Source organism: Vidua macroura, chromosome Z (assembly GCF_024509145.1).
Source record: "Vidua macroura isolate BioBank_ID:100142 chromosome Z, ASM2450914v1, whole genome shotgun sequence".
In the NCBI taxonomy this organism is placed as follows: domain Eukaryota; kingdom Metazoa; phylum Chordata; class Aves; order Passeriformes; family Viduidae; genus Vidua; species Vidua macroura.
The window spans coordinates 18,127,522-18,140,050 of record NC_071611.1 but is presented as its reverse complement, the minus strand read 5'-3'; the positions used below and the strand labels follow the sequence as shown (position 1 = coordinate 18,140,050).

The 12,529-nt window shown below is 36.2% G+C and overlaps 1 protein-coding gene across 1 annotated transcript in view; it reads right to left on the bottom strand.

Moving 5' to 3' along the window:
• The window catches only part of BNC2 (basonuclin 2), a 226,538-nt gene that overhangs the window by 16,395 nt on the left and 197,614 nt on the right, over positions 1 to 12,529 (bottom strand). The window contains exon 4 of the mRNA XM_054003520.1: positions 5,351 to 7,317. Within this exon, the coding sequence (XP_053859495.1) occupies positions 5,351 to 7,317 (1,967 nt within the window). The remainder of the gene's footprint in view (positions 1 to 5,350; positions 7,318 to 12,529) is intronic.

The following is a 12,529-nucleotide window of genomic DNA, read 5'->3' as shown; positions in this document are numbered from 1 at the left end:
CATGCACACACATGCACACGCATATGCATGCATGCTCAGTTTTTGAGAAAACTTAAACCTGAGTAATGAATAGTTCTACTTAACTAGCAGACAGACAAAATGAAAAGTTTTGGTTTGTTCCTCTGAACAGGTACACTGAGAATTAATTTATTTTCCATATTTTGAGAAAAAGGAAAACATAGTAGCCTATTGTTATTAATGTTGTGTCCTAGCTTAAAACCCTGATTTGAACTGATTTTAATAGTGTCAGTACTGAAGTGAAATGGGGATTTAGCATGCACTAAGTCTAATTGAGAAGATGGCTCTATTTCTCCTCAAAAAAAAAAAAAAAGTTTTTCAGCAAGACCTAAAGACCTAATGAAGGCCAAAGGTTCACCTGCCACCTGTTTTATCACTGGTTTTGACCACAAAATTCTTGGCTCTTATAGGTGAGAGACCAAAATGAAGCTAACCGGTCTAAGTTGCACCGTTCAGACCTTTACTTCTGAATGTGTTCTTCAACTCAGATGAAACCTTGGCATTGCTATGTCCTTTGGTCAGGAAATAATTCTTCCCTCCTCCTATCCACATATCTCATCCACAGTTCAGGATGTCAGTCCCTGAGCAGCTGTACCTCTGTGTTGACTTCAAGCATTAACCATACCTATATCTTTGTAAGGAAAACTTAGTGTGTGCTGGGATAAAACTCATAGAAGAGGCTGGAAAAGAGATGTCAGGGGAATCTGACTACTGTGGACACTGACCCTTTCTTCTCACTTGCAGGAAAGATCTTCTCTGTCTCCAGAGAGAATTCAATCCAGAAGGACAAATGGTCCAAATCAAGTGGTCAGTCCTCAAAGCAGTGTATCTTCTTCCCATCTCTTTTCCATTTAAAAAGTTATTTGAAAAGATACCTTTCCATTCAAAGGGAGGCTTATGACATTGTTTCTGACAAAATTTTTAATATGGTCGCTTTTTGTATTTACTCTCCATTGTCTTTTTGCAACAAGATAGCCTGAACATCATGCCGAAGAAAGGACATCTGAAGTAAATACAGGAACAGAAATGGATTAACAGCTATTCAGGAAGTGGATGTTGAAGTATGGAAGAGAAAGTGGTTTACTCAAGTCTAGTGCTTCCAGGTAAAGAAGTCAGAAAGACTACTCTGGGGAAAAGACCAAAAAAATCTAGGTATTAAGGGTGATTTAATGAGTGATGTTACTTGAAACTCAGAAGAATGATGAAAATAGGAGCTTTTAAAAATATCTAGGCTAAAGAGAGCTTGACTATAGGAAAACAATACTGTTTAATTTTTAGAAGGGATAACAGAATTTCTGGGTCTTTGATAGTAAGGAAAAAAGTCTTACTTTTCTTTCCTTCCTCCTGAATTGAAAAAAAAGACAGGTGAAGTGGGACGCTAAAATCTTCTGGTGATCTTGACCATAATTTGCAAAGATTAGCACTGGTTAGGCAAAGATCTCAGAGGATATTCCAGCATTGCAGGCAGAAGGATATTTATGCAGGTGTTGACCTTGGCAGGAATGATGTAGGAATGATAAAGCTAGCACAAATTGCTACAGGATGCTTTCTGCAAAGGGAGGGTTTACAGCTCTGACATAGATAAAACCCCTCCCTCATCCAAGCAGCACTGCTTTTGCTCCTGATGTGATATGCTACCTCTGGTAACAAGGAGTCTGTATCACAACCCCTCCTTTCCAAAGTCCATTTTACAGTAGCTCCACCCACTGTCAACAATTTGGGGTTTTGTGTATGTACATGGCAGGGGGAATATTTGATTAACCTTTGATTAACTAGGGTTGCTTTGGAAAAGGACTTAAGCCAAATCAGATGCCTCTAAAGGAAACAAAAATAATCAGCCAATGTTATCTCTCTCCACTTAAACTTGTATTTTATTATAGAACATAGCTAGAGTTGTGGGTTTTCGATATCAAACTAGTTATAACAGGATTAATAATATAATTAATCTAATGCTAATAATAAGCTTAATAAAATGACAAAAAGAAGATAAAAACTTCACAAGTTTGTAAGCTATGGAATAGCTAGAACTCTGATTTCATTACAGAGATAGTACTGAAAGTACTGAAAAAAAAAATTCATTTTCGTTTTCAAAGCAAAGACACTCCAGCTAATCAAAGATTATATGAGTGACTCATAACACAAACAGATCACAGAGACTTTTGTAATGAGTCCAAAATGGGATGCAAATCCATTTCAAATATTATCTAGGAGTTATTACTGTGTGTTGTGTACTGTTAGGTAGCTAACCCTTATTTTTCATACAGCAATTGTTAGCAAAACACTCCTGAGTTTTTAAATGAAATTGATTTAAATGGCTGGAAGAAGTTCTCACTTTGCAATCCTACTAATCTAATTATCTAGTTATCTTCTTGATGATCTCCATAATCTGAAAAGCTAGGAATTGCATATACTCTCTCTTGGAAAAAAATATTCTAAAGGATGATGAGAGAAAAAACTAAAACAAATTTAATGGAAAAGTTTTGGGGGTAATTAAACAGTTTGCAAAAAAACCCCAAAGAAATAAATACAGCAAAGAAGCAAACAAACAAAAAAACACTCCCCCAACAAAAACAAAATTCAAAAAACCAACACCACAAAAAAAAAAAAAAAAAGAGAATATATTGATTCAACTTTTACTTCTTTACTTCCTATTTTCCTATTTTTTTTTTTTAAACAAAACTGCCCTTTTTTGGACAGAGTATTAGAAAATGTTACTTAAATCTTTAATTTGCTTTCTTTGACATGCTGTACATATGCTTTAATTTCTGCACATTTCTAGATGTTGCACTTCTAGATAAAAATGGATGGCCCAGGGAAGTTTTGTATATGTTTCTTGCTCAAATATCTAAAAGAATTATCCTGAACCATGAGAGAATTTCCTGGTTCTTTCAAGGCATTTCCTTTTGCAAACTAAAACTGACTACTGTTGCAAACCAAAACTGATAAACAACTACTAAAAACTAGTAGGGCACACAAATTGTACCACACCTTTGAATTTTTTGAATTACAGAACCATTCTTGAATCTTTGCAATTAAAGAATATAATATGCAAAAAAATGTATTTTGTCCCAGGTGCAACACATAACTGAATCATATCCTGAATGTTACTAAGAGAATGATATAAGAAGATGGCCTTGTCCATTACACAGCTCAAAATGATATGCAAATAATAATTTTATATTTAAATATGCAGCCTGCAATTTAAGACACTAAATCAGTTTTTTATTTCATGCTTCTTTCAATAAGCTTAATAGTAATATCCTATGTATATCACAAAAAAATTCAAAATGTGCCCTATATGGAGGTTCTTGTCTTGGAAAAATTTTATGCATGTCGTCACAGTTACTCTTACACTATCTAAATCTTTACTATGCTAACTTTATTACTACCCTGATCGTTCAAAGTATTACAGTTGAAATTTAATACACTGCATAATGTTCCACATCCTGAAGCTAATCAGCTCTTGCTTCACATGCTCAATTCAAAGCTGTTTTGTGTAGTATATGACTGATTTTTCATAATTCATTTAGGGAAACAGACTGACCAAAACAAATTCTTAATTAACAAAGATTATGATTTCAGGAACTGAAAGGGGTTTCACACATCTAAGATTAGCATAGATTATACCACTGATTCACATACTTCCCTTGTCAAATTCGAGACTCATGAAACTTATCAGCACACAGCAAGAAAATGAGTCTTAATTTAGATCTATCTGCTTTGTTTCTAGTAGTTTAACCTACTGAAATGCAAGCTTCCTAGATTGTCCTTCTTAGGTGTTTTGAACTTGTATTCTTATGTTTGTTCATATTTTTCTGTTTAGTGGATTTCATAAATGGTAAGAGAAGACCTGAGATATTTGGGGACTGTACTCTTCATCAAAACAGTGAATTTGGCTCCTCAGTATCCATAACACTGACTTGCTTTCATTTTATAGGACAAGAAACATTCCCTTTCAAACCACATCAATTTCAATGAAAAAAATACAAAAGCAAATCAGGAGCTGTGTATGAAATGTTTAGATAGTTTTAATTTCCTTCCTGTGTCTGACAATTTTTTACAGCTTAATGAAAAAATATGAAACACAAGTAAAGGAAAAGAGGTGACACAATTTCACCATTACTCCATAAACCAGAGAGATTTTGTTATGTGACAGTATGATCATCAAATGAGAGAGTTTTTATCCACAAGTATGAAATACCTGTCTTATCCTATCGCTTTGACAAATTCCATTTGTTTTACATTCTCCTCAGGAATCAAAAAGAACAGTCTATAAAAAAAAAACACAACCAAAAAACCCCAAAACAAAACAAAACAAAACAAAACAAAACAAAAAAACAACAAAAAAAACAAAAAACAAAACAAAACAAAAAAAAACAAAAAAACAAAAAAAAAAAAACAAAAAAAACAAAAACAAAACAAAAAAACCAAAAAATCCACTCTAAACCAAAGAGTTTATGGACCAGCTGCTTCTGTTTAAGCCCAACTGCTTTTGTATTGATGCAGCATAGCTCAGGCATGATGTCATCTGAAGGGCCAGGAGCATATACCCTAGTTGATCTTAAAAATATGTAGGGAAGCCTTTTCTCGCTGAATGTGCATAATTTGCACTGGTGGAGAAGGCATTTGCTCCATGCAGAAAATAATAACGTAGACTAAATGACCATAGTGGATAGAGATGTATGTAGGTTCTACTAAAGAAACAGACAATGATTTTCTTAATTCTTAATATTTACTTGTTTTCACTACAACATAGCATCTAGTTTTAAAACTTAAACATAGTAAAGAACAACCTTCTAATGCTTCCTGTTTGCTTTTGTATGAGCCTATGAGGATGGAAATAATTCCAGTCCTTTATTACTTATCTCCATCTTTTCATTCAACCACCCATCCACCTTTGCCCTCCTTTCTAGTTCTATGGTTTGATATGCATGCAATGTTTTTGTATTGTATATAATTTACTATACACTTAATAGAAGATTTTCTTGTTTTTAATGTTATAGGAAGAAGAAAATAAATTTAATGAGAATAAATTTAATGAGGGCTGTAGCTTATAAACAGAAGTACAATACACATGTTCACAGGAATTTAGAAAGTATAATGGCATTTACTATCTAGCCAGTCACTTAAGAGGATGGCCCAATATATATCATTCTGAATGCCAAGGAACAATGAAAATCTTAAAGTGATAAATCTCTTTCAATGTCATGGGAACACAATTGTCACTTGTCATTACTGTACATCTCTCTATTTCTTCATACAGCCTAAACTGCCTATTCTTCCATAATTCAATGCATTTAATAATGCAGAAAATCAATTAATATTTACTGACCTGTCTCTGCTTCTTCGTGATGGGAACGCAGCGTTACAGCCAGCCACTGTGCAGACATGCATCTCTTTTAAATGAACATTTCGGTAGTGAAGCTTCACACTGTAGGAACTCTTGAAACTTTTCTTGCAAACATAGCAGATCTTGGGGTCTGGGCTGGAGCACATTTCACCTTCTGGGGAGAACTTCTGAGGGCTGCTGTAGTTGAATGTAGAAGCAAAACTTTCATGAAGAGCAGCCATACTGGCACTGCCTCCATTGTACAGTCCATATTGGCTCATATAGAACATATCATATGTAGGGTCTGTATACTCTTCCTTCACCTTAATGACATCCTGGTTGGAAGAGTCATTGTGGTTTTCATCTGGTCGGTCACTGTGCATCATAGATTTTTCACCAGGTTCATGAAGGCGATCATCGCCTTCCAAGGATTCTTCACACAATTTGGGCTCTGATGACTCTGACTCATTTTCATAGTCTCTCTCATGCTCCTGGTCTTCTGATGTCATGCTGTCTGCCCTTCTTATGTCTGGTCTGGACATACATCTACTTCTGTCACTTTTGGAAAAGTCTTTAACAGACAGGCCTGGGCTCATTTCCTCCTGAGAATGGCAGTGATTGTCATGACCAATGTCATTCACCATCGTGCTCCTGTCATTCACCTCTTCGTCTTCATCATCAAACTCATCAGCAGTGTCAATAACTTCCTTTTCAATTTTAACTGGCATGCTTGACTTCCTTGGCTTCTTCTTGGGAGCAAGGTCTGCACTGGGCTCTGGGGTGGGCATTAACACTGAAGGTACTGATGACTCTGAAGGAGGAGGGGGATGCTGCTCCATGCCACTCACAGCTGGTATTATGGGACTGGTTGGGAGTGAGGTTGGAGGACTCACCATCTCTCCAGGAGTAAGTAAATTTCTGTAAAAAGGAGGAACAGGTTGGACAGTCTTTAAAGCTGGGAAGACCAGCTGACTGGGAAGAGGGTTCTGTAGTACTGGGTCTAGAGGGGGAGTGGTAAACCCCATCGGTGGACGCCCAGGGCTTGTTAAAGTTAGGTTGGATTTTGTACTTGCTATAACAGGAGTGGCAGCACCTGATGTAGCACGAATTAGATCTTTGTCACGGTTATTCCTTAGCATAGGCATGTGGAGGCGGGGATTTGGGTTAGCACTGTGGCGATTGCGGCTTCTGAGAGAGCTGAAGACCATATTGCAGCCTTCAATAGTGCATCGATGCTTGATTTTCAGGTGCACAGCATTGTAGTGGATTTTAAGAGTACCTTTGTCATAGAAAGTTTTGCCACATGCATTGCAAAACACTCTTCCTTTCCTGGAGGCTGACCCCATTCTCCTCATTCTGTGAATTCGGAATGAGCTTTTTGTGTGTTCCGTTTTCGATAAATCATTGACTGGCGTAGGTGTTTGAACAGGAGAGACACAGGCTGGCTCAGTTTTGGGCTCCACATTTGTGATGCTGGTCAAAGCATTCCTGCTGGATGCTTGCTCATTCTTGAAAGGTGTAGGGGAAACTTCAGATTCACTGCTCTCATTATATTCATTTTGGGTCGTAAGGCTTGGTTCACGGAGCCTCATTGCTGGCTGTTCCAGCAGGAGACCATTTGGAGGCAGCCCCAGCAGTGGAGCAGAGACTGGATTTATGTACTGGAATGGAAGCAGGAATGCAAGGCTATTTGGGATGTTTTCAAAATGATGAATGCTGGAAGGGTTGCTATTCTCCAGGTGAGCAAGGAGACTTGGGCTCCTGGTGCGATTATTGCTTTCAATAAAAGTCCTTATATCTGAATCTGTCTTTGAAGATGGCACAGCCACAGCCTGCCCTTCTTTTTCTTGAATTGCCATCAGCTCCACGATAGATTTCGTTTCTCCAAATCTCAGGAACTGCTGAAGGGTAATGATCTCTTCTTCCCTGGACATGATGGCCCAGCGGTCCAGCACCTTGCCTGCAGCATCCTAGAAGCCATATCAAAGAAACAACAAAGACAAAACACAAAGAAAAGCTTATTGATTCTGCATAATTATTGAAGAAGGTGCTCTGCTGCCTGAACATGAAACACTAAGCTGAAAAAACAAGATGCAAACAGTGTTAATAGAACTTGACCAAACAACACAAACTTTCCCTCCATGCAAATACTGTAATTAGAGTCACAGTTAGAAAACCAGATTGAGTTTACTAGTGTCAGAGTACACAAAATGTAGACACTGTGACTCTGTGATCCAAGATGCTTTCATTTTAACAACAGTGATCTCTGTAGAATGCTACTGTTTAGAATACATTGGTAAAACGTGTTGCTGTGCACACCACTGTAAAATACAAAAATTTGTACCTTAATCACTATTAAATGGTAACACTATTAGAAAAAGCTAAATAAATACAATTGATACATTTGTTCCTTAAATACAAGCAGTTAGAAGACTGAAACCATTTATAGGCCATTTCATAAGAAACTTTGATTCAAGGCAAAATGTCTTGAAAAGAGCACATAACACATGTACCTTAATCGCGTTTCCTGGACTATTACTGGCAATTGATTGATTGTAAGCTTGCAATGTTGGTATGGTTTAGACTTGAGAGATTACTTTTTTTGTAGCCTTTTTATAAATGACAGTTAAAAATATGTAAAAAAGTAAGGATCTGATGAATGTAGATAGCATAAATGTGTAAAAATGTTGTCTCTTAATATTGCCTTCTGATAGCAAGGGAAAAATCCAGAGAGAATACACATCAGTAATCACAAGACTATCTGTTGTTAAATATACATTAAAAAGCATTTCACACTTTCATTTTTGCTAGTAAGCATGAGATTTGCCTGAAGGTAGGACTTAAAAATTCTGCAATGTAATGTCAGGCAATCCATTCAAGCGAGTATTGATAAAAACATATTAAAATACTTATATAATGAATACATCATTTTATTGGCATCTTTCCTTTTGGGCAAATGCTGGACATAAAATTAGCACAGTAACTATAACCAACAAGAAATATGGAAGGCCATCAAACCAGAATTATTCCAATGCTTCCTCATGCATTAGACAGTTTGAAAGCCTTACAAGACACACCACCTCTGCCTCTGATATTTTCACATCTGCCTCTGATATTTTCACATCTTGAATCTCAGGTTCAGAACCTTACCTGAAGACTTTGGATTACACACTGCTGCAAAAATCATTAACTCTTGTTTGATTATGAAGTCTAAAATACCTTTCTACCCCTCCAGCCCCTTTACCCCCTGGATTTATTTTTAAAATTTATTAAATTAATTCATTATTTTCCATCTTCAGATGATTGATACTTCTTTTTCCTCACATTTCCTAGAGTACAAAAAAAATATAATTTTGCAATGTCAAATAATAAAGCATGTGTTTAATTGATTAGAGTGGGTTTTATTATTTCAGTTTGAAAATGTTCAGTTCACCTCTCTGGGTATAAAGTTAATGCTGAAGATTAATGCCACATATGTTTCAGTTCCTTAGAAACAACTACAAAATCTTTATAAATGCTCCACATATGAACTATTACAATCAAACCCTGAAAGACAGTGAAACCCTCAACAGCAATTAACTTGGAAAATCTTACCCAGTTAACCCAGATGGAAAGCCCCAAAACCCATCTATGTTTAGAAAATGTTCATTCTGTATTTATGCTGATGAATGAGACATCATGATGCAGATGCTGGTTTTGGTTTGCCGCATTATGTGGAAATGTGTTCACTTTTGAACACCCCTAAGCACAGTGGATGTGTCTGATTTCTATACTCTTACAGTTCTTGATGTAGCAATATTTTACAGGCAGTCAGAAATCATCTGGAACATCAACTATCTAACAGAAATCATCCAGAACATCAAATATCACCCCCACCAAGAAAAATAAGTGAAACAAAACCAAACCTGAATGAGATGAGGGGTGGGAAGAAAAAAAAACACAAAAGCCATTAAGAAAAATTAAAGGACAGGTTCATATTTTAAAGCTCCAAAATTATATTTGTTTTTTCCTACCCAAATAACTTCAGCTACTCTCCCCCTGGGTAAGATCTAAAGTTTCTTACACCTACTTCATCAACTTCCAGCCAACCATAGCAGTTCAACATATGGGTAATTCCTAGATGAAACTGCAAAACCAGATTTGAATCAGATTTTGATCTCCAGGTCTTTGCTGTCATATCTGACCTTATCTATCTGCACACATTTCCCATCCCAAATCACAAATATTAATTCTTTCTAACTGTAATTCCCATAGTTTAAAGATGGAAATAACATTGTCTAATTTACACTGCTTTCCTGTATTGAATTAGGATTCCTGTCTGCAGCCAGCTGCAGGCTGCTTTGTAATGTACTACTGCCTCATTTTATGTTTTTGTTTTCTTTTGTAAATCAAGTTTATATAACAGATGGATGCTTTACAAAAACCGATATATACGTAATTAAAATTTAATCACAGCTAGCACAAGAATAACTCATGAGAATAGTAGGTAGAGATCCTGTAACAGACTCCCACAAATAAGGGGAAGGTGGTGTCACACAGTCCATCCCTGATGGCAGCACAGCCAGCTCTCTGCATACACAGAACAGGCAGGCAAGCCTATAAATTCAGGGGTTCCCTTTCAGGGAATTACTCACATCTTAACTGAGCAAAGCTGGCACTTAGCTACATGAGTTACCTCTTGATGAGACACCACCACTCCTTGTTTCACTTTGTTTAAGAATTTACAATGAGGAGCACCGGACCTTCAGCAGCTGCTAAGTCCCACTGATCAGAGAAACTGGCAGTTAAGGATGCGATAGTCATGGAGTTACCCTTGCTGTCATAGAAAAAGCAGGGAACCAGAAAGTTGCTCTTAAATACTCCTTGACTACTCCTACTACCTTTATTGAGCTTTATCTTTTTAATTTTCAGCAAGAAGTTTTCTGGCCTTTTTTGCCCAACAAAAACAGACAGAAATATGCAGATGCCTGTATTTCATAAAACTCTCACTGCTTATGGATACTGTCTAGCATATGCTTCAATATTTACACAGTGAAAACTTTCCATAAATCATTGTAAGCATGTATTATGCAAAACTAGATAAAGAGTGAATAGGAATGTCATTTTTTGATAAAACTTAAAATTAACAAAAAAATCTAACCATTATCCCATTTGAATTTAGCTATAACTAGCTAGGGATCTTTCTATATATGGTAATACTTGATTAGAGGTTCAAGTCCTTTCTTACATGTAATCGATTTCTTGTTTCTTACAATCTCTCATGCTAAATTTTCTCCCCGAAGCCATTAAAGCATATCAACATTTAAATACTTCATGACAAAAGGTTCCAATTTATATTACTTTTTTCAGCTAACAACTGATTAAGCCAAGCCTCCAGTGACAATGTGTACAAGGAAGTCAGTGAGTACAGAGATACCACTGCATGCATACATCTCTAAGCCAGGCAGGAGACAAGTAAACCCAATCTGTACAGCATATACTTATGTTCTTCCTACTTTGTCCAAAAAGCCTTGCTTTGATTTTTAATTTAACAAATTTTATTTTGGTTTATTTATTTATTTATTAAATTTTATTTTTACTGTGTGGATCTCTTTCTCACCATTTCAGTTGGAGAAAATCTTTTAATCTTTAAACTATATTAAACTGACCTCCAAGGATCCAAGGCATAACACATAACCTTTTCTAACTCTAATCACACACTCAAGCCTATTATTTGAATAAACAGATCCACATATACACATACGACATTAGATCTGTAAAGTAATGTCATGGTTTATCAACCTGAAACTGCCTCCTGAATTTTGCTGACTGTATGTTAGGAAGAAAGGTGTGTGCCAGGATGTGTAAGGGTACATCTTGTCTTAAACTTCTAGGACTAGAAGAATATATGGTGGGATCAGGACGATTATCTTGAATAAAACAAACTACAAGAAAGTATGGACACAAAGATCACTCTAATTTTTAGGGGCTTAACTGGGGAGGGTTGCGAAGGTGAGTCTTCATTTCCTGAAGGCCTTCAGCCTTTAAATCTTTCAACTGAGCTTTAAAACCTCCCAGTTTAAAAACTGCCTGTTTAGAAAATAAGGGCAGTCTACACGTGCATACACCATAAACATACACTGTAAACATATTATGAAATCAGTTGTTTAAAATACTCATTTTGTGTGAGAAGCTCCCACGACTGCTGTGACTGCATTACAGGCAGAAATTTTATATGTTTACACACAGAGAAACACATATATATATACATATACAACACTGACATTTTGCAGTTCTATGGTATCTTACTGATTCACTTCTTAGGATGGGAAAAATGTATATATACACCTGACTGGATACACAGTGAGAGATGCCCATACAAGGCTGAGATTAATAGAAAGGTTAAAAACTAGATTGCTTCTAAAACTAGCTTTATGTTCTGGGAGACACTTAAGGATTATTTTCAGGCACTATTGTGATAACTTCTGAGAAACATTCGAAGTTATACAGAAAAAAGAAATAATTGCTAGGCTGCATATTTTAGTACGTTTTCATATGCACCTAAACAGTGGGTTTTTATGCATGTCAATGAAGTTTCCTTGTTACAAAATATTGCATAGATACGTGTTTGATTAAATAATTAGGCTAGCTCAGGGTATATCACAAATTTTTCTTTGACAAGCTATTCTTAAGGAGATGTATATTTTCTAGCTGATCTCAAAGAAACATTTTGAATGCAGCTGTAACAGTTGAAAAGCAGACTGAAATATATTAATTTGGTCATACTATAATTGCACAGGATGGTTTTAATTAGGGTGTAGACGAAAAAAAATCTACATTTGTTTATAATAAAGAAAAGCCTTCATAATTTCCATGATTTAGGGTTTGCTGTTTTTTGTTTGGCTGAATTTCCCAGAAGCATCTCTTTGCTTCGCAATTAAATTTCAAGCTGCTACACTCTGGGTAGTCCTGCCACTCCTGGGGTAAAAGTTACCAAAACTGTGCAGCACCACACCAACTCACATTAGTACAGATGGGACAATATGCAACACCTCTAACTCATTTTGGCTAACTCCCACTGATCTCAGCAGGACCAAAGTAAGCCCTCTATCTAGTTTTCCACATAAATATACACTCACACATGCAATCAGATATTCATTTTCTTGATAGGAGTTTTTACCATGCTGAATCTCCCTCACCATT